This window comes from Choloepus didactylus, chromosome 7 (assembly GCF_015220235.1).
Source record: "Choloepus didactylus isolate mChoDid1 chromosome 7, mChoDid1.pri, whole genome shotgun sequence".
NCBI classification, from domain to species: Eukaryota; Metazoa; Chordata; class Mammalia; order Pilosa; family Megalonychidae; genus Choloepus; species Choloepus didactylus.
This window is the reverse complement of record NC_051313.1, coordinates 5,704,630-5,727,555: the sequence shown is the minus strand read 5'-3', so window position 1 is coordinate 5,727,555 and position 22,926 is coordinate 5,704,630. Positions and strand designations below refer to the sequence as shown.

Below are 22,926 nucleotides of genomic sequence, written 5' to 3'. Positions count from 1 at the left end.
TTTAATGAAAAATTTGTTCTTCATTCTTGAAAAACAAATCAGATATCAGATTATGTAGCAACATTATACTCAACTTTAAATTATCAGGAATTTATGCTTGTGACGTACATATATCCTGTTTCCTATAGATGTATTTTTCATATACATATTTATGTATATCTTGTATCTATGTATATTTACAAGATATAAATATAAATATGAAACTATATATATCTATATATGAAACTAAAAAGAACTTGCAAGATATATATGCATATATATTGCAAACTTTAATATATACATATATATGCAGTGTGTGTGTGTGTGTGTGTGTGTGTGTGTGTGTGTGTATACAGCAGCAAGGAGAAAGATTTTGCATCGACCAAGCATTCTTACCCTGCGGCTCATCACTCTTTAGGGTACCATAGATGGGCCTTAAAAAGTTTCTAAAATACCCAAAGTCAAAATAAAATTTGTGTGGGTGATTTGCTTGTGCAGTTTTCTGATGAGAGGACCTACAGCTTTCCACAGCAGGTTAGGAACGCTATTTGAGGTGGAAGAAAGCCACAACTGAGCAGTGGTGGAACGGGGGATTCCACACCCTGGTGAGGTGTCTGGTTTTGAGATCCGAGCTCTTCCGCAAGGCTGTGTAACTGTAAGTGACTTCATATCTCTAAGCCTCAATCTCCTAATCTACGCCGTAAAGATCATAGCAAGGTCTTCTTCAGAGGTGGCCTCACCAGGGCGTTCAGGAAGACTAAGTCGGGGGCCTGGAAATGTGTTCACATGATGAGCTGCTTTTGTAAACTTTGCAAAACTGTGTCTACTTTTCAATAAAAAGATTGTCCCAATTGTGCAACTTCATGCCCTGCCAAATTGATCCTTCTCTTGTTCACCTCAGGGGTTATACTGAGGATTAAATTAGATAGTACTTGCAAAGCTCTAGGATTATGCTTAGAATGTATAAAACACTTGATTAATGTTATTATTATTACTATTATATTAGCTATCATAGTAAATTGGTTGCATCTATATTTTCCATTGCTGTTTAAGCTTGAATATTTCATATCTTAACTTGTATAGGTTAGGGGAGTTAAGGAAGAACTTAACATAACTTACTAATTAGGTTTACAATTTACTTCTACTCAGCAAATTTGGAAAGAGAAATAGTATGAAATATATTGAATCATTATTAGATTTATTGATACACCCTTAAGAGGGGGTAGCTTGTAGCATTTATTCAAGACCAGGTTTACATATTAGTGAACTAAGCCCAGCGATACAGGGAAAGCTCTGAATTCATGCAGAGAAGAAGTTCCTAAGTGACACCCACACAATTGTCAGACAGCTGTTGTAAGAGATGACGAGTAGATGGTTGAATGCACCAGAATTACACAAATCTCATCATATCTATACAGAATCATCCAAAAGTCAGGGATTCAGCAACATTAACAAAGTTAGCCATGCTAATTTCTGAGTCATAGTTTTGCTATTTGGACACATGATACCCATTTTATATTTATTTACACTTGCCATTCATAATACAAATGCCATCAAAGCTTTTAGTCACGGACCTAGAAGTTACTAATGTAAACTATTTCTATAAATTTTGATTAATCATGCAAAGAATCTCATTCAGTATTACTGATTTTTGATTATGCTCCACTTTCTATAACTGTATTAAAATGACAGAGGTAAGCACATGTACCACCCATGAATAAAAGTCACCCAGGAAATACGACTTATCTTTCAAATAATAGGAGTTCGAATATTACCCTTATTAAACAGTTGAGTCAATACATGAACTTATTTCCTGTGTCAAGATCAAACGATTTTAAGATAAACATGCTGGAGTTGGCTCTAGCAATAGCCTAAATCCTGAAGCAATATTGACTGATTGGAACTGCCTTTCAAATAGCTTTTAATGTGAGCAATATATGTTTTTTACGGTAATTTAAAGACGTGCTCTGAGAAAAAATACTAGTCATATTTGTCTTGGTTTTTCTAAGTCAACTGGGAAATCCTCCAACGAATGAGCTGAGCAATAGTAAGAATGGTGAGGAGTGTCTCGTTCCACCCTGCTCGACAGGGATAGGAAAGCTGCTTTCCAGGCGGGAGCTGCCCGGCGGGCTTCACGGCGCCCTCTCCTGCCTGGTGCTGGGCCCGTTTAGCACAGCGGGGTCGGCCACCACGTTCTTGGCGTGGCTTTTCAGGGACGTGGTGCGCACGGCGGAAGAGCTGAGGAAGCTTCTGGCTGAGCCCCCTCGGGAGGACGCCCCCCCACAGCAGAGCTGGCTGTTGAAATGCCTCCTGAAGCTCTCGCTGAGCAGGTACAGGGCAAAAGGGTTGACACAAGAATTGCAAAAGCTCAGAATCCGGGCAACCAAGGTGACAATCATGTGTCCTAGTGACAGATCTATCTCCTTATAGTTGAAAGACCGATACAGGTAGAGGATGTGATTTGGAAACCAGCAGAAGACGAAACAGCCCACAAAGACCAGCACAATCTTAGCCAGGCGTCTCCGTGTTTCCATCTGAAAATGCAAGAAAACATGCCCATTGGTTCAAATGAAAACGGAGTCACCGCATCCGTAATTGATCATGGCCAAAAAGGAGTAAAACTTATCATAGCATGAAAATGAATCCAAAGATGCAAAAACGATTTCATTTCCTCAGCAGATTGATGATTTTTAACAGTTCAAGGGAACCTATTTTGGTCACTACACTAATTTCACCTTAAAATATTTGACAGCTTATGCAAGGCTAGATAACTTATGGATAAATGGCTATAGTTTCATTTGAAAAGCATGATCTTAAACAAATGTTCTCTTATTTTTAACTGTTTTCATCTTTTCTTAAAGTCTCATTGTGTTCACTATAAATATAAATCATTTCTTTTTGCATTATATCTGCTGAATTAATAAGCCATAGAATATATTCAAGCTTAAGTACTTTTCAAACATTAGTCATTTTAGATAGGAAAAAAATGCTCTGTTAAACAGGGCATGACTTTTCTAACCCTTATCCAGAAAAAAGAACCTGATATGTAAACTCCTGACTCATGCAAATCAAAAGCAAACAACATAACTGTCAATCCCGTAAGCATTATGATGTTAGGTTACCTTTAAAAATATAAAGGTGTTTTCTTTCTTTTCATAAAATGTGCAAACAGTGTTTACTACTTTATAGATAGGTTTCAAGAATGTGATAATTGGACAAATTTCAAAAATTGGACATTAATCTTTTATTTAATCTAAAAACCATTCCCTAACATCTAGAGTCCAAAGTTTAGCTCATAGCTGTCCAATTTATTTAAGTATTTAAATAAGGCAATGTGAACATGAACCATAATTTATCCAAAGACACCGATAGTAGGCAATATAATATTTTCTGAGCTAAAACAGCCTTTAGTCAACTGGAATATGCTGGAGAAGCCTGGAAGGGGTCAGATTAGGGAACAGACTGCATTCCTCCACGTGTGTCCCTGGGGCGAGGAGGCCACCGTGAAATGCGTCTTCCTTGGCAGCGCCCTCCCTGGCAGGTGGTGCTTGGGCTCAGCAGCTCCACCACAATGTAGGCTTGGAGATGTGCATGTTGAGATGGTCTCTGGGCACGTCGAGACCCAGGCACCCAGCCTGAGTTTATAGGTTCCACAAGAAAAACTCTCAAATACGAGGCAGAACCAAGTCCATTTTCAAAATAAAAAAGAGGGTGGAAATTATTGCTGATTCTCTCACAAACATTAAGGACTGCCAATTTGGTGGGCCAAGCCCTCAGTCTGGGGGGTCTCCCTTGTGAGGCTGGTTGCTGCAAAGGAGAGGCTAAGCCCACTTATAATTGTGCCTAGGAGTCCCCCCTAGAGAGCCTCTTTGTTGCTCAGATGTGGCCTCTCTCTCTAAGCCCACTCAGCAGTTGAACTCACTGCCCTCCCCCCTATGTGGGACATGACTCCAGGGGTGTAAACCCCCTGGAAACATGGGAAATGACTCTTGGAGATAAGCTTGGACCCAGCACTGTGGGATTGAGAGGCTCTTCTTGACCAAAACGGGGAAGAGTGATGAAACAAAATAAGGTTCCAGTGGCTGAGAGATTTCAAATGGAGTCGAGGGATCACTCTGGAGGGTATTCTTATGAGCTACAGGGATGTCACCTTTTAGTTGTTAGTGTGTTGGAATGGCTACAGGGAAATACCTGAAGCTGTTGAACTGCAACCTAGTGACCCTGATTCTTGAAGATGATTGCATAACTAGTAGCTTGCACAGTGCGACTGTCTGATTGTGAAAACTTTGTGGTTTGCACTCCCTTTATCCAGTGTATGGATGGATGAGTGGAAAAATGGGGAAAGAGTTAGAGGAGGAATAGTGTGGGATGGAGGGGATGGAAAGTTTTGGGTGTTCTTTTTCACTGTTATTTTTATTTTGGAGTAAGGAAAAGGTTCAAAAATTGATTCTGGTGATGAACGCACCACTGTATGATGGTGCTGTGAATAAGTGTACACACTGTAGGGTGTGTGAATATATCTCAATTAAACTGTATGTTAGAAAAGTAAATGAATAATGGGGGGAAGAGGGGCATGTGATGTTTTGGATGTTCTTTTTTATTTTAATTTTTATTTTATTTTTTGGAGTAATGAAAATGTTCAAAGATTAATTGTGATGATGAAAGTACAACTATTTGATGATACTGTGAACAACTGACTGTACAGTTTGAATGATTGTATGTTATGTGATTATATCACAATAAAATTGCATTAAAAAAAAAAAAGAGGGGGGAGAGCAAGGGAAGATCTCAACTTTAGAAACCAAAACAAAAAGTCAAACACCGAAATTGAGACACAAATTGGATCACAGGTATCTGAATAAAAGAACTGAACATAAAGGAAAAAGTGTAGTCTATGCACTAAATATTTTGCTTTGATTAATCTATTGTTTTATCTAACAGTCACTTTAATAATTGGTTGAGTTTTTAGCCTTTTTAAAAGCAGATGTGGATCTCTGATGTAGATGGTCCTCAACAAATGGAGGTGACCTGCCATGCAAGAAGCTTCCACCTGGTTCTGCTGTTGATAAAGGGCCTGGTATGTGTTTCCACCTTCAGTGACTTGTAAACATCTGGAATTAATAGTTTCACCCTCAAACTAGGGGATGGGCACGCATGATCTCCATGCACCTACAGAAGCCCTTAGAAGAAGGTCATCTCTAGGATGCTCAGACAAACCACTGAAACTCTGCCCTGCCTGGGCAGTATTTCACTCACTTGGTGGAGTAGCACCATAGGTTCTATCTGACACTCCTTCCGCATCTCCTTCAGTGAAGCGTAGGGAAGGAGGCAGTGGTGGTGGACAATCCTTGCAGGGAAGGTTTGCTTTACACCCAGGATGGCTCTTCTACCACCCCCTCCCTCTCTGTTCCCAGCCTCCTCTCCCACCCCCCACCCAAGCCATCCCCAGACCCCGGGCAGGGCTGACAGTCTTTTCTTGGGTATCTCTCCTCCAGACCCCTGTCCTCCTGTTTGGGCTAATGGGAGAAGAACCAATAGTTAAGCACATTTGTACTTAAAAATGTGAAAGATTCTGATTTATTGTGCTGTTCTCTACATGAATATTTGCACTTGAAGAAAAGCCTTCAAAGATGGTGGAATTTCAGGCTGCTCCGGCAGGTGGGACTCTGGGGAGCTCTGAGATGACCCGCGAGGGGATCCCTAACGTCCCTCTCGATAAAGCCAGTCAGCCCATGAGAGAGGACGGACAGCAGTGTCTCACCACGTGCACACCTGCCCGGCTTACCTGCGACGGACAGCAGTGTCTCACGACGCGCCCACCTGCCGGCTTACCTGCTTTTGGGTGTGCCCGTTGGATTCTCCGGGGAGATTGTGAGCACTCTTAATCAGGGTCTTTGCGATGTGGTAATAATACACGCTGATGACAGCCAGCGGGACGAGGAAATAGACCAAGAAGAGGAGCACGGAGTGGACCTTGGGGTGCAGCTCGTCCGCCTGCGGGTAGGGGATGCAGGCCGCGAAGCTGCCGTTGTCCAGGCCGGCGACGGGGGCCACCTGGGCGAACACGGCCTCGGGGACGGACAGCAGCACCGAGACCACCCAGATGCCGCCCACCTTGGCACAGGTGCACAGCAGCGCCCCTGATGCCTGCACGTCCATGGGGTTCACGATGGCTCGGTACCTGGAGGACACAGCGGCTCACATGACTCCTCTTCACAAAATCCTACTTGGCTACGAGAAGGGGCCGCCACCCCATTTCCGCTGGCTGTTTCCCAGCCCCCGGGGCTCCCTGGCTCCAGCCATCCCACTGCCCAGTGGCCAGGGAGAGAGAGGACATCTCACTCGGCATTTCCCAAGTGTGTGATCTCCTTACCCGGCACCAGTTTTTCCAGATCTAGCATCTCCACTATAATTGTTAGAGACAGGAAATAACCATAAAATATACAACTTCCACAAAATATTTCTAAATTCACCTGTTCTCTTCTACAGTTTCTGAGCCTGAGACCTTCGCTTTTTTTCTAAGGACATTAATCCTTAGAAAATAATGACTAATTGGAGACTTTGATTAGAGACGAATCCAGACTGGATTTTGCCCATAGTCCAACCATGAAGACTGAAAGAACTGAAAATGGGACAATATTCTCTTTATAGTTCAGGCTTATTTAATGCCATGTCCCCACCAAATCCTCTCTTTTCCCAACCACCACTCTCCTAGAAGCAAACAAAATATTCCAGCAAACAAACCATATTCCGGCACAAAAACTTTCTATACTACCTCAATCATACACAGTAAGTAAGGTAATAACAATGCAAGAACCCAAAATGGTATGGAAACCTCAAATTATTTATATTTGTCTTTACAAGTCTTTCAGGTTATAGTATACCTGGGAGGTAGCAATAAGTAATAAAGAGATTTTATTCAGACATATCTGATTGGTTGCCCCTTTGAAAAATCACATGAGGTCTGGCTTTTTCCATCTGTAAATTGGGAATAAAAGTACCTCCTGCAAAGTTTTGTGATTAGGAAAAAAATTAGAAAGCACCTACAACAGTGCCTGGATATTAGCAGTTCAGAAACACACCAGTGTCCTGTACTTCTCTATATTCACATTCGAATTAGCCTGATGTTCTAAAACTTCTGAATAATTCAAGCTGTCTAAGAAATAGCTAAGGTCTGCTGTTGGGACTTCCCACCCAGCGCAGGGATAGCTGCCTTCCCAGCTGTGCTGGAGCCTGTCTCTTCTGCTGGATCGTGTCCAGTGTCGTTCTCAGAACCTTGGTGCACAGGGGAAAGGAAGTACATGTTTCAATCTAAACGATTTTCCCTGTGAAACAAGAGACAAAGGACCTGGACAACCAAATAAATAAGGTATCTGGCACCGAGCATTCCACCCTGTGTTTTTAGGAGACTGAAAGATTTGTAACCAGGTACTAGAATTTGTTATTTTTTTCTGTTTTTAAAAATTTTTTTTATCAGATTAATACATAAAAAGATTTATTTTAAAAATCAGAGAACACTGATCTTTAATAATTCTAACTGGTGCTTTATTTTCTCACACTCAGCAAGTTCTTAAAATTTTTAGTCCTTATTTAATGATTTGATTACTTAGTACAAATTATTTGGTACAAATTAATACGGACAAATTTCATCATGCTTCCTTCAAATGTTCATGGAAAATGTGAGGATAAAGCGGTCCCTCATAATAAAAAACATTCTCATTTAATATGGTATATGAGTAAACAGTATGTGAAAAGTTATGTTTTCTCTTATAAAGAGCCTTAGAAGATATCCCTAAATGAAAACTGAAAATTAGAGAAAAATCAATAAAGAATCAAAGAGAACATAATCACCATTTGAAAATTACACATTAATAAATAGATATGCTTCTTCATTAATACCTGTTGTGAATCTTGCTCATCATATCTGTGTTAAATCTAAATTTAATGTAAATAGATAATCAAATTTAATCATAATGCAAAATACTTAATGAAAATTAGATCACTTTTTTAACTTATATAAAGTTGTTACAACTCCTCAAAATCACCTCCTTATTTCCACAAGCCTTTCTAGCTACATAACGCAGAATTGTATTGTTTTTTTCTTCCTTACTGAACTGTCATTTAACCTGAGGCAGGTCAGTGAGGAGCCTATGGGTGAACATCTGAGAAACAGAAGGAGAGAAGGTATTGGGGGGTGGGGGAAGAGAGAATTGAACAGAGGAACGTGCAGCCTCTTGTACCAAATACTCCCCAATAGTAAAGAACAAAGACCCTTGAAACTGCCTGTCTCAGCCATGCTGCATGTGACACAATGCCTGGCCCCCGTAAGAATTTGTAAAATTAATAAGGACAACATGGGCTGAGCTAAAGGAGATCTTCGTTAGGAGCAGTTCTGGCAGCCTGGGTGGTGGTAGCTGGCTACGAGGCTGGGGTGGGAAGGGAGGTGAAGCGGGACACGGTTTCCTCTCATGACATCCACACTGGATCAACCTCCACAAGCACCTGAAATACTGAATAAAGATAGAGCATTCAGTTCACCCCAGATCCACCGAAGTGCCAAATGGGACTCTGCATTTTCGTGGGATTTCCAGGTGCCTGTGACGTGCAGCCAGGTTTGGAAACCACCTCTGGAGACAGCCAGCTGAGGCAGCGAGTGCCCTTCCAGAAGCCTCCCTCCTGCTGGGGGTGGGGGGGGTCTCGGCAGCAAGGGGTCTGGGAGCCAGCAGAAGCTCAGTGTCTGGATGAGAGGCCTGCCCTTTCCAATATGGCACTTCATTTTTTTAAGTATTGATATTTTTTAGCAGCAAAACATTCTGAATGAAATTGATAAATTTATAAGTTAAGAAATATCTATGCATTATCACATGATAGAATGTCTAAAAGTATAAATGACATTAAAAAAAATAACATAACACGTGGCGTGCCACTTTGAAAAGGTGAGAACTACCTGGGAAACACCTTCTCTTACTTAAATGACAGTGAGTTTCCTGGGGAAGAGTGACAGTAGGTCACCTGGTGAAGGCAGCGGGTCACAGCCAGCCAGTCTGTGACGAAGGGCACTGAGGACAGGCTATGGTGGGCGGAGACACCATCTTCATTAATTTTACAACAGGATAAATTTGCTTCCCACGTCAATGCCTATTTCTAATTACTGAGTGCATCTGTGATTAGATGTATTAGTGAGTCAGTGTCACACTGACACATAGATGATATAGCAGTAGTTCTGCAGAAATCCACAGCTAAAAATGTTTTCATGTTAATTATTTCATTTCATATAATTAATCTTACGTGATAAAAGTGGTTAGTTCCCCATTTTACAGGAAAGCTAATAGAGATAAAGTGTTTTCGTTTCCTCCTTGATAAAGCAAAGCAACCACGCAATGGGTCAGCTTAAACAATGGGGATTTATTGGCTCATGGTTTTGAGGCTAGGAGAAATCCAAATCAAGGCATCAAAAGGTCCTACTTACAATGGGTTCACACCCAGAGGAATGGATTAAATTTAAGAACATGTTTTTCTGGGGTACCACCTCACTAAGGGCTTCAATGATGTTCAAATAATGGCAGAGCCAGTAAACAGATGACTCAGGATGAAGGCCATGCATCTTGTGAATCCAAATTTTATTTTTCAACTATAGCACACTGCAGAGAATGCAATGAAAGATTAAAGGTTTTATGTATTCTGTCAATTTTTAAACATTGGATCTCGTTGTCCTTTTAAAATCAGCGGTATATTTAATTGGGAAGATTTAACTTTTGTCTGTAATTATGTTTCCTCAATTGAAAAATCTTTTTTTTTTTGCAGGGAAGAAACTAAACCTTCAAAGTACTAGCATGTAATTTTTCATATTCTTTTAAAATATCTGTAAAACCTACATTTTCATATATTCTGTATAAAAATCTGCAATCACCTTTAAATTGAGCTTTCATAATCTAAAATTGGTTTCTAATACGATTTTAAGGTGTGGATCTCTCAGAAAAAAATGTGGTTCTTTTTAAAAAATCAATTTGACTTAAATTACAACCATTGAAACAATGTTAATTTTCAAAATATTCCCTCAAATTTCCACAAACAATAAAGGAATGTAAAGAAAAAGTTCATTAAAATCTGAAAAACATTCGCAATGAAGATTTGCATAAGAAAAAAATGAAGATAATGTAATGACAGATAGGTGGCTCAAAGGGAATTCCATGAATGAATAACTGTTTAATGTTTATTTCTGCTCTCCCTGAAGACCTATTGATAATTGCTCTCCTTGAAGACCTATTGATAACTGAAAATAGAATGTCTTGCCCAGAACTTCAGTAAATCAGCAATTTGCACAAGGAGTAGCCTATAGGCCAAGCAGCATTGAATATTTTGTATCAATAACTAGAATAAGTAGAGACATCTCATTAAATTTGAAGCTAGCAATACTAAACTGGATCATTACTTTGGAGCAGGAAATGGAACTGAAAATAACCTTGGTCATATGGAAACAAAAAAAGAATACTAATAAAGGAAATTTAATTAAGGCATGTTTATAGAAAATACACAAATGAACTTTCCAAATAACAGGTTGTCAATGTATCTGGGTTGGGGTGGGGATTCTACAAGGAGCTAAAAATAATCTTACCAGCTTCCCCACAAAATAATGGACCAATCCTTTCCAGAAGATAGCACCCACTGCCCTCAACTTCAAGGGAATAAAAAATACGAGTAGAACTTGGGTGAGCTTTAAAGGAACTACAAAATGATTGATAAAGTACTGTCAGGACAGAACAAGGATACTGAATTATTTAGCCCAGGGAGTGGAAATTTGGAGAGTGGAGTCTAGGTGTACGATACTTCTCCCACGCACAGAGAGAGCTGCTCCTTCCTTCGTAATCCCATGGAACTTTGTTCCTTCTTCCACAATCACACATTCCAGGTTTCACTGTAATACATCAGCCTCCGCTGCTGAGATATGAACTGACTAATGTCATTAATTCCACTTTGTTTTATTCACCTTTGAATCACTGCACATAGTCGACAATCAATTAGTGTTGGAAGGGAGGGAGGGAGGGAGGAACAAAGAAAGTGATTATAATAGAAGAAGCACAGAAAAGAAAAGAAAAGCCCATTTCCATGGAAAGCTAAATCAGAGGAAACCAACTTCATGGTCAGCTGAAGGTAGTTAACTTACATAAGAAGAGTTTCCTAAAGTGAGAAATGAGGACTAGAATTGCGGTCATGAGTTGGCTGTACAATCGATCTCCTGAGATGTGTACAAAGAGGAGAGAGGTCTACTAATCTAGGCCAGTTTGGAGGTGATCCTGCTTGCCTGGCTGGAGAGAACTTAACCCATCTTCCTCTCTCTTCTCTTTCTCAGCCTATTTCCTTTCTATCCTCCTCCTTTAACCTTTCTTCCACCTTCTTTTTCCAACTACCTTCTAGTATTTATCCTGAGTATACAACATTAAAGAAATTGAGATCTCCATTGAAATCCTTTCTCATTAACCTTAGATATCATATAAATGGGAGAGAAGTACTAAACAATTATTTTAGATCATGGATTCATTTTTATTTTTTTTCTTTTCTATGCTTTTTGAGTTTTTCATTTTTATTTTCCCATAAGCCTCTTTTTAAAATGTGGAAATACGTCAAGTTAAAACAAAATGTTTGCATAATTTAAAATTTTTTAGATGAAAAAATCTCATATCAGCATCAACGTTTTCAGAAATACGATAAACAAATCATTAAATAAGGACTAAAAATTTTAAGTAAGAACTTGCTGAGTATGAGAAAATAAAGCACCAGTTAGAATTATTAAAGATCTTGGAAACTGATCATGTCTCCTGAACAATCAGCAATTGGGAGGACCAAGGTGACTTGTCATTTTTGTTTTTGGTTTTCGAACCACACAAATAGGTCCTGCACTGCTGGTGGCAGCGAGCAATAAGGAGAGACTGCTCACCTTGGCCCTCGTGGCTCGGCCAAAACAGATGGCCCCTTCTCCAAATTCATCCCTTCAGGCAGGAGACTGAGAGGTACACCTCGGTGGCCCTTTCTTTCCACTGAGAGGTGGGGCAGAACAAAAGGAGCGTAAACTGTGAGGACATGGAAGGGTGTGAAGGGTGTGAAGGGTGGGTGACCTCCAGGTGCCCCCTCTGCTACCACCGTCCATCTCCTCTGGGGCCTCTCTCCCCTCAGTACTGAAAAGGGAGGAAGGAGGAGCCACCGGCTCTGCAGGTGGAGATACTGTTCTTATTTTGCAAGTGAGGAAAATGCTGCCTTATGGACTTGGGTTGCGTCTTATTTTATCCTTTCCTCCAAGTAAAATGGTTGTCCATTAGCAGATGCTGGGCTAGTCCCCGGATGCCAATAAGCCCACCCGGTGCATCCCCTCCTTACCTAGAGCAAGCCCAGGTATCAGATGAAGGTAGAAAAGTGCTCTTCAAAACCTATAAAGCACTATATAAATTATGGCAATATTATGAATATTGTGAGACTGATACACGTTTCTAATCCAATGTGCATGATTTCTTCTAAAGAGAAGGGAAAAGGAAATGAGCTAGAAATATCTGCAATCAATGATGAAAAGATATCTAATTATTGGAGTCAAATTTCACAAAGGCTACTTAATAATAAATCACGTGAATTCAAATCGAAATCTAATAAAACAAGCACAGAAATCATAATGCATGCATCCTGTTTCTTCGGTTATATAAAAATAACAACTCAGCACTACAATGGAAAACAAATTATCCTTTTTGTATGGGCAGCCAGAAAGCTCACAGGAAAACTTATCACTCACACTCTGCAAAAGCAGGGGTCGTCTTATGTTTTTTCGTTTATCCGTTAGACTCACCTATTGTCCGACACCTGATTGTCCTCCCTTTTTCATCCCTGCTACATGTACCTTTATTTTTAAGCTGCCTTACATTCTTTTGGAACAGGTTGAAAATAAATAAACCATCACTCTGGTTGCTTGTGTTATCTCTCGGGTCTGTGTGGCCAGGGGGATTCTGGAAAAAGAGTTTGGAAATTCGCTCTGAGCACCAATTTCAGCCCGAGCAGGGAGGTGGGGGCTTCCCCTGGGGGCTGTCCGGGACTCTGAGCTGCAGGGGAGGCCACCTTCACTCGGGAGCAGCTGCTTACCCAGGACCTGAACTTCAGTCGGGGTTTTGGTGAGAACCAGAAGCAGATGACACGCTAGGGACAGGCTGAGGAAGAGGCTGTCAGGCCCTGGGACTGGGTCATGGGCCGTGGGGCCTGTATGCAGTCTCTCTCCATATTTGAACAAATAATTCCTGAAGAGCATCTCTATTTGCATTGGCATAATATCCAAATAATATTAGTGATTCAAGGCTCTGTCTACCAGTTCAGCTACGGAATTAAATCTGATTGTCTTAACCAGCAAACAAAAGCTTGAACTTTTAATACATCTGCACTTTAATCAGATTTGATGCAATCATATCTGCATTAAAACCAACATCGAATACTTAGTATCAATAGCAAAACAACATTAAGTAATATTAATCTCATTTTTATTGTTTTATAGTTTGGGTTCTTTTTAATTTAATTTATGAATGCATTTCAGTTAGCAGTTATATAAGTTACTAGAATAAGGAGTCAATATTTAGCTTTATATGTTTAAATAACTTAAGTTTGTAATTTAACACTCAGCATCTGTAGGAATTATTTTTTTTCTATAAAGGGAAAAAGGGGAACAAATTTCTAAGGGTTATTTGCATTTTAACAATGGGCCTTTAAAGGCCAAAGTTCTTCAAGAGCTAAAGAAATGACATTCTAAGTTGGAAATGCAGCTGCTGTAAGAGGCAGCAAGACAGGGCACCACCAAGCCCCGCTGCAGACATGCGTGCCAGTGTCCCGTGGTGTGTGTGTGTGTGTGTGTGTGTGTGTGCCTGCACACACAAAACTGACATCAGTGATGCATCAATCATATTCAAGTCTCCTCTCCACATCAGGGTGAGTTTTTTTTTTAATTTACCTCTCCTCCTTTTTTTCTTTGCTTGCAATGCTGTGGTCTGTGACTTCTTAGACTCTCTATCTTTATTTCCTTAGGCAAAGACACAGCAGTTAAGCCAACATATGATGATAGGATATTTGGTCGAACAATTTAGCTTCTTTTGAAAAAAAATCTATGTCCTTGTAACTTACTAAGTTTTAAGTTTTTTCCCTTTATTTTCTAATTGCTACAACTACTAATTTTTATATTTGTTTCCTCTTTTAATTTATATTTTATGATAATCTTTCACCCTAATGAATAAGTTTTGCATCCTGCTTTTTAAAAATCTAGGGTGTTTTGTTTTAAATGTATCTTTTCAAACTGCTGTTAAATAGGCAAGACCAGTAATAATTTCCTAAACCTGGGAAAGTAATAACTGAGTTCAAATCCTGGCTCCATTGCTTACTAGCTATGATATCATGAAAATGTTGCTTAATGTCAAGCCTCAGTTTTCTTAACTTTAAAATAGCAATAGTAACAGTGCCTTGTTCACAAAATGTTGTGCCTAGTATCAAGAGCAATTGGCCTTACAATGGTTTCCAAAACCAAAACAACAGGTGAAATAAAGTATAAGGAGATCAAATACTAATGAATATGTGATTACCACATACCAGAAGAAAAATAGAAGTGTTGACAACATATAAAAAGCCGTTTCCAAACCATTTCAAGGGAATATTGGAATCTGCTCTGTAATTTTGTCACCAGTGACTCAGGTTCCCTGTTTTACACCTCCAAAACACACACGGAGAGGCACGAGCAGCCAGTGAGCCAAGTGGCAGAGGCAGCCCGCCTTTTATTTATCATTGTTATGATTTATGTCTCCATGCTGTATTCACAAAGGACACGATACACATATGAAACAATGAAATTCCATAAAAACAGGAGGACTTACATTTTTTCTGACCTTGGTCAGGACAGTTCTACCTGGCTCTCCATGACAATAGATTGAGAAAATTGGTGTGAAATAGACTCAGGGATCTGGGTCTTGGTACTAATGCTACTTTTTAAGAATGAAAGAATAATGATAGTAATTTTAACTTTTACGGTGATAGCTATTCATTAGGCTTGATTCTAATCATTAAATAGAACTATGTTAACTTTCTTATCAAAATGGGTCCCTTCAAGAAGGGCAACTAAACTAAAATGCCCCCTTTCAGTTATGGAAATCGAAGGAAACTGGTTTAAAAAGGTAATACAAATGGTGTCAGATAAATAAAATGCAGTGTATAATTTTCACAAAATGCACCCAATTTTACAGGAATGTAGATTTTTAGAGAGTATATTACAGAAATTTGAAAAGTCAATGATATCCAGTTAAAAAAGATAGTATCTCTCAACTTTTCACCCAGTATTGTGTTTTCTTCAATGAAGATTAACTTTTCAATACCAAAGTGACATGAAGAAATTATTGCAATTACCAGGAAATGCAATTTATTAATAATTTAGTACATAAACTAAAGAGGAGGAGAGTGGGCACCCCATAATTATCTGAGTTAAATGGTTTTCCTGAATGGTTAAATTTAATCCCACCGCAGGGGGATGAGACCACCCCCTCCATGCAAATGATGCTTCCCAGTCCACTTTGCCACCCCAGCCCACACCAGACAGTCCCTCCTCTTTTGTTCAAGCTCTGCCTTACATGCCCCAAAGCCTGGATAGAGGGGAGGGTGGGGGCGCTGGGCCGAGCCTCAGGGGGCCCTGACTCCCCTCCCAGCTCTCCAGGGGGATTTACAGGCCCTGGACCTCAGTGTCCACCCCTGGAAAAGACTGAACTAGTGGATCCACATGGTAAACATGATGGACACTCCACACCCTTAGAGCATGTGAAAAGCAGAGCTGGTATCAGAGAGGTTTTTACAGCATTGTTGTAAGATCCTAAAATTTGGTTCCTACCTGTTTAAGAAAACAGCCTATTGCTTGACTTCAGGAATCAAACAAGAAGAATATATAAAGTCATCTGTCTGAAGAAGATATATTTTGTTGAAGAAGATATAATTTAGTTAATAAGGATATATGATGCTTTCTCTTATTTGGAAACAAATCTATGATTTCCTCCATACTAAAGCAGACATTCTTACACGTCAGGTTCTTGTCCTACCGGGACAGGAAAGTGCACTTTTCAGGTTGTGGGCACACACTCAGCTTCTATAAGAGAGATGCACTGTTGCACGTTTATCCTACAGCTTTTCTGTGCAACAGAGTGAGGATGCTAATAAAGATTCCTAACGTAGAAAACAACAACAACAACAACAAAAACCCTAGGATATGCGATTTAAAAGCTACTTTCAAACTAAAACCATTTTAATTGTTTTTTTAAAAATGCTTTTCTCATCATAGTTTGTTCAAGCTTCACATTTCACTCTGTTTTTGCACCACTGACATTCATCCTAGACACTCTCTCCCTCCCGGCCCCTCCCAGCCTCCCTGTCCTTCTCCCCTCTCTTGTCCAGGTGTGCCCCCCCCCCGCCGCCCCGCCCTCCCCCACCGCTACCTGTGTCTCACCTGTCGGCGCTGAGCGCCGTGAGCGTGAACACCGACACCCCCACGGAGGTGAGCTGGATGGCCGGGATCAGCTTGCAGCCCACCTGGCCAAACACCCACTCGTCGAAGAGGTAGCGCGAGGCGTCCACCGGCACGCAGGTGAGCAGCAGCAGCACGTCCCCGGCGGCCAGGTTGGAGATGAAGATGTTGGGGACGCTCCTCAAGGCGCCGGTGGCGACGAAGGTCTTCAGCAGCAGCACGTTGCCCAGCACGCCCACCGTGACGATGAGCAGGTACAGGGACGGGATCGCGCAGCGCAGCGCCAGCTCCGCGGGGGGCCCGTCGGGGGCGCCCAGGAAATCCCGCTCCGACACCCCCGGAACTAAGCCGCCGGGACCGGCGTCCGCGCTCAGGGACAGGTTGGAGAGGATCTGCGGAGGCATGGTCCCTTTTCCCGGAGGGCCCGTGGAGTTCCCACGCGCCCGGGCGCACCCTTGGGGGACGCGTCCCGCCCTAGCGAGGCGGAGAGGACGGAGCCCGGGTGCCCACTGCTAGAAGGGGCGCGCTGGCGCCTGCTGGCTCCCAACTGAAAAAAAAAAGAAAAGAGAAGAAAAGAAAAACGCCAAGCAATCGCGTCTTTGCTCCCATCTTCAGTGGTTTTCTCCCGCTGTCCCGGAGACCCCCCCCTTCGGTGAACGCGGACGGTCCCCCTGGCCTCGCGGACGGCACCTGGCGCTCGCTCCGCGCTCCCGGGGCTCCGCGGCCCGAGCCCACCCGGCGCCCGCAGGGCCTCCTCCTCCCGCGGCTCCTGCGCCCTGCGCGAGCTGGAGAGGAGCGGCGGGTCCCCCGTCGCACACCGCGGCCCTCCACGCACCCGCCCCTACCCACCTCCCCGCGGGAGGAGCCGCGGCAAGAAGTTTGCGGACCTGGGAGGATTTGGGGGGGTGAGCTGGCAAATCCCTGGGGAGGGAGCCCCGATTTTAGGGAAGAGAACCAGCGACATGTGGACATGTGATGAAGGGACCGAATGCGCTCCCCTCCCCACACTTGTGTCACCCACCTTCTTCACCCCAAATGTAGACACTCTTTCCCTCAGCTGGCACATGATTTTCACACTTACCTTCTACTGCAATAGAAGAAGCAATAAGAGCACAATTCTGAAGGGCTCAGCTTAATTTAATCACCATCCACAACCAACAATCCGACCCACTCTTCCGCCGTTTATCGTCTTAGGTTAGCTGACCTGCTCCTGAGATTTCACACCACATCAGTGACAGCCACCCGTGCTTTTGCCGGAAACACTTTTTCATTACTGTGTGGTATTCCATTGTGTGTGATACCACCAGTTATTTATCCATTCTGCTCTGGATGACACTTAGATTCTTTACAGTATAAGGTAATTTGAATAATGCTCCTCCGAACGTTTTTGTACATGTCTTCTGATGTACATTTGGTCACAGTGATGGATTATGTTCAGCTTTAGCAGCACTGTCACTGTTTCAAAGTGAGTTACCAACATGTGTTTTTGTTTCACTGTTTTTCCTTCAGAAACTTCCCTTGCAGAATCTACTCAGACTGAATGTATTTATCAAGCAATGCCACTCCTAGGTATACACCCAATAAATACCTGATGCACTCTTTTAAATACGATGTCCCTAAGAGTAAAATAATTCTCAAATCAGCACCATTTTGGTTTAATATGAACTGTTCAGAAATGATGGTTCACCTCTGGAGTTATCCACATAATACTTTTCATTAAGAAAAATGTTTGGCAATTTCTTCATTAGTAACGGATAAAATTGTGTGGTGGAGGTTAAGGAAATTCTCACCTAGTACCTGCAATTGTCTGACCATAAACCCATAGAATCTGTACATGTGCAAGGCTTTTGTAATATTTAGACTTTTTTTTCAAATTTTTCAGGCCAAGAGCAGTGTTAAATTATCTTAGTCAAATTAGGCAATGTAAACATTTTTGTTGCAATCAATGTCATGTTTTCTAATTCAATTACTAGTCCTTAGTGTAATTTTCTTGAATTACACTACTTAGGATGTTCATATATACTTATTTGACACAAGGGAGAATTAAAATATGTATGTACATATGTAACATTAATATATATAATTATTCTCCCTTGATTCAAACTTATATGTAATATTAATTAGCTTGGAATATATAGCCTGAGGCAATTAATATTATATACAAGTTGAGAAACGTCTCCAGGAGTTTCAGCTTCAGTTTTCTTCTCTAACATCCAATCCATTTTGCAAAGTAAATGAACTACTAAAGCAATTTTCTAAATTTTGAAATCTCTCAAACTGCAACTATTACATTTCAATCTATTTTATATGAAAATATATTGAAGCCTAAATTACTGTATGAGTTTCTGTATTCTCCTTGGATTGTGTCTTTATGATGCTAAACATTTAAAAAGTTTAGTCCAAAAACTAGATTACACAAATATCCAATTGCCTGACATTGTTTAAATAAGACATCTGGATTATTTAATGTTTGTCCAGTTCAAGTGAATCAGGTACATGGATATGGAGAGGATAATTAATATTTTAATAATGGTGATATCATTTAATAATGATATTTATTAAAATATGCTCTTAAATTTACTATAAATGACTATGTGCTATTTAGATTCATCACAAAATTACGTATAGGCACATGAGCAATGTATGATTTTTATAAAATCAGTAGACATCAGAAATAAACACCTACCCAAGGAACAAACTTTTTTAATGGTAATTTCTGTGCCATCCACCATGTCAGATTCCTTAGAATCAGATCTCATTTAATGTTTATAACTCTTCTGTGAAGTAGGTATTTGAGTCTTGATTATACTTATGAGACAACTGAGATTCATAGGAGGCAAGAAAACTTAATTTCATAAAGATCTTAGGAACACTGCATCATGAAGGTGATTATATTTTATTTCAAAGTCTATTCTATCACATTGTTCCCAAAGGGGAAAAAACACTGCCTGGAAAACGTGGTTTCCTTATAATTCAAGGACACACTTTTTATCCTGAGGTATTCAATGTTTATAAAATTCACATTAGCATTTCATTGCACTTGTACAAAAAGTATTCAAAACTAGTGATTGTGTAAGTGTAAATGGGCAATTTTGAAAGTCAAACCTATTTCAGAATCCTCCACCTGCCCCAAATGTACCAATCCTGCCAAGTATGATGAAGAAACGTCAATATTATTCTCATGGAGTTTATAGACATTTCCTGTAGATCATTAACAAGACCAGGATATCCACTAGTATCATAGCTATTTAACACAGTAAAGGATATTCCCACCAATACTATAAAGAAAGATAAGGAGCTTTGGGTGTCTGTGTGGTGCCTGGGACTCGGAGCCAGAGTTTGGCAGCTGTGGGTGTCAGCATTACCCCATGCAGCAACTGTTAAAGAGGCTGAAAAGGAGATCAGACTTAGATTGGAGATATGAATGAAATGGACTTGGTTGAGATTGGGGTAGATTAGACAAAAGGGTAGAGGATGATATTAACTGTGTTTTAAAACTTCGGCTTTTGTGTGGAACCAAAGGAAGAGATATTTATTTGGTGCAAAATCTATAGTTTCTGTAGCACACTATATAATTTAACTTGTATGGTCAGTTTAATCAAATATCATAATTACATGGAAGCTTGACTAGGGAGTGAGATCTGGTAGATTTGTTCACGTTAGCATGAAGCCCTGATACATCCCAGAGAAATTTGGGCAGAGAATACCAAGTATTTGCAAAGCCTCCTTGAGGGACTGGGGAAAAAATGTGAAAATATTAACGTTCCCCACCTGGGGAATTCCTGATATTCTCACAAGCATTGGGGAATACCAATTTAGTAGGCCAAGCCCTCAATCTTGGGGCTTGCCCTTATGAAGCTCATTATTGCAAAGGAGAGGCTAAACCTACTCATAATTGTGCCTGAGAGTCACCCCCAGAGAACCTCTTTTGTTGCTCAGATGTGGCCTCTCTCTCTAAGCCAACTCGGCAGGTAAACTCACTGCCCTCCCCCCTACATGGGACATGACTCCAGGGGTGTAAATGTCCCTGGCAATACGGGACATGACTCCCAGGGATAAGCCTGGACCTGGTCTCGTGGGATTGAGAAAGCCTTCTTGGACCAAAAGGGGGAAGAGAAAGGAAACAAAATATTTGAGAGATCTCAAATAGAGTTGAGAGGTCATTCTGGAGGGTATTCTTATGCATTATATAGATATCCCTTTTTAGTTTTTATGTATTCTTGAGCTTTGTTCTGCAATATTATTAAGTCTCTTGGAACTAGTTTCATATTTCAAATGCATGATTTTAAGCTTGGACGACAAGGCCATAGAACCTTTAGTTGATGGATACTTATTCCCAATTGTGGAGGCAATACCTTCCTGCTTAATTTGCTTGAAACATTGGGCATTACAAGCCGAAATATGCCGGCCATACAAAAGAGACTTTAAATGTAAAAACCAAAATAGGTTAAAAGAAAATGGATGGAGAAACCCAACCAGGATTGTGAGAAAATGGCAGAATATGAAACTCCAGAAATCAATCCTTCCAGCAAAACATCTATTGAACTGACAAGAACTGTCTAAATCAAAAATTTGGAAACTCTGGAATCTAGTGGAACACTGTACAATATCCAGGGAGGAGCAGGAGGAAGAGGCTGGTAAATTGTGATAAATACTGGTGAGCTCCACCTTCCCCACAGCAGCTACCATCCTCCATCACCAGCTTAGTGGCCAGCAGCAGTGGATGCATCAGCTTGGACTCCTGGTGCAGCTTGCTGTTGCTAGGATGGAACATAAAACCTGTTCCTCCAAACTCCAAGGGTACATGGTCTGATCACAGAGCTCTACTTTTGATCAGCTACTTCAGGTCACTGGGAGCTGGCTCTGAGGGTGGCCATGGTTCCAGCACCACCTCTGTTAGGCAAAGATGGCAGAGGAATCTTAAAAACTGATCTCAAAACTACAGAAATCAGTTAAGGGGCTGCATTAACTGGGAAGGTGCTGAATCAGGAAAATACAGATTCAAAAGCCATAAAATGAGCTCTTGGCACCAGTTCTGGCCATTTCCTCCAACCCCTCCACAATGCAGAGTAGAGCCAGCCTGCACTCCCATTGTGGGTCCTAGGCCCTGCTCCAGAGGGAGCAGAGTGACCCTGATATGCTTATACTGGAGTGCATACATGTTAGGGTCAATCTATTGGGTGGAAGACAGAGAGAATGAGACAGGGAATCTGTCTAAGGTTTGCCCTTCCAGAATTTGTACTGTGGGCAGAGAAGCAGCTTGCAGACATCTGGGACAGGGTGAGAAACAATTAAGTTGCAATGGACTGGAGCAAAGGACTACCTGTGTTAAGTCACTCAAGAGAGTACCCAGGAAGGGTGACTGTCAATTTCAGAGAAAAGAGAAGGGCATTCATGCAAACACCTGTAATCTGTAAACAGGGATTTCTTAAGACCAAGAGCAAGTACACCTCCAGGAAAATAAGCAAGGGCCAAGACTCCCTACAGGCTCACATAAGACCCAGAGGACCCAGCACTTTGCATTTGCCTCAGGCTGATCTTCTTGATGGGAAGGTTAAATTCTGGAGACCAACAGCAAAATCAGAGCCAATTTGCAAAGACAGTGAAATGTGCTTTTTGCTTTGGTTTGTTTGTTTTGTTTAGCTCTAGGCATTCAAGAAAATCCATGTGCTATCACTAGCATGATACAAACTTAAAGAACAGAGAGCTCAGGGACTCATCCCAGTGTTAACACTTAAAAATACAAAAATGTACAGTGTGCAAAAAAATCAATTACAAGGCAAATGAACAAGCAGGAAATGATGGTCCACCCAAAGGAGCAATTAAAAATCCAAACCATCAGTGAAGACGACCACACTCTGGACCTACTGGACAGAGATTAAAAAAAAAATTATCCCCAATATGCTCAAGGAGATAAAGGAAAACATGGAGAAAGAATAAAAGGATAGGAGTAAAACAATGTATGAATAATATGAGAATCTCTATGAGATTCTCAAAAGGAACAAAACAGAAATACTAGAGTTGAAGAACGTAATAACTGAAATGGAAAATTCCCTAGACAGTTTCACTGGCAAGTTGCAGGTGGCAGAAGAAAGAATCAGTGATCTCAAAGATCTCAAAGATCTTCAAATGATTCAGGCTGAAGAGCAGAAAGATAAAAGAATTAAAAAGAATAAACAGAGATTTAGAGACCCCAATAATATGCATATGGGAATCCCAGAGGAGAAGAAAGAGAGAAAGGAAGAGAAGAAATATTCAAAGAAATAATGGCATAAAACTACCCAAATTTAATGAAAGACATGAGTATGCTCATTCAAGAAGCCCACTGAACCCCAAACAGGATAATCCCAAAGAGAACAGTGCCCAGTCACCCAGTAATCAAACTGTCCAACGCCAAACATAAAGAGAGAGTTCTGAAAGCTGGAAGAGAAAAGCAA

General features: G+C 40.9%; 1 protein-coding gene across 1 annotated transcript; it reads right to left on the bottom strand.

The window, feature by feature from the left end:
- Positions 1–1,323: 1,323 nt before the first annotated feature.
- On the bottom strand, positions 1,324–16,893 carry NMBR (neuromedin B receptor). The gene is made up of 3 exons (XM_037844275.1): positions 16,472–16,893; positions 5,812–6,160; positions 1,324–2,513 (listed from the first exon to the last, which is right to left on the bottom strand). Exons 1-3 carry the CDS (start codon positions 16,891–16,893, stop codon positions 2,112–2,114), a joined length of 1,173 nt encoding a protein of 390 aa, XP_037700203.1. The 3' UTR covers positions 1,324–2,111.
- Positions 16,894–22,926: the final 6,033 nt, after the last annotated feature.

Excerpts from the sequence above, each read along its gene's own strand:
- NMBR (XM_037844275.1), bottom strand. The coding sequence starts at position 16,893 with ATGCCTCCGCAGATCCTCTCCAACCTGTCCCTGAGCGCGGACGCCGGT. Across the intron at positions 6,161-16,471 it reads ACGGCGCTCAGCGCCGACAG|GTACCGAGCCATCGTGAACC; the intron begins GTGAGACACAGG and ends TGTGTCCTCCAG. Across the intron at positions 2,514-5,811 it reads ACGGGCACACCCAAAAGCAG|ATGGAAACACGGAGACGCCT; the intron begins GTAAGCCGGCAG and ends TTGCATTTTCAG.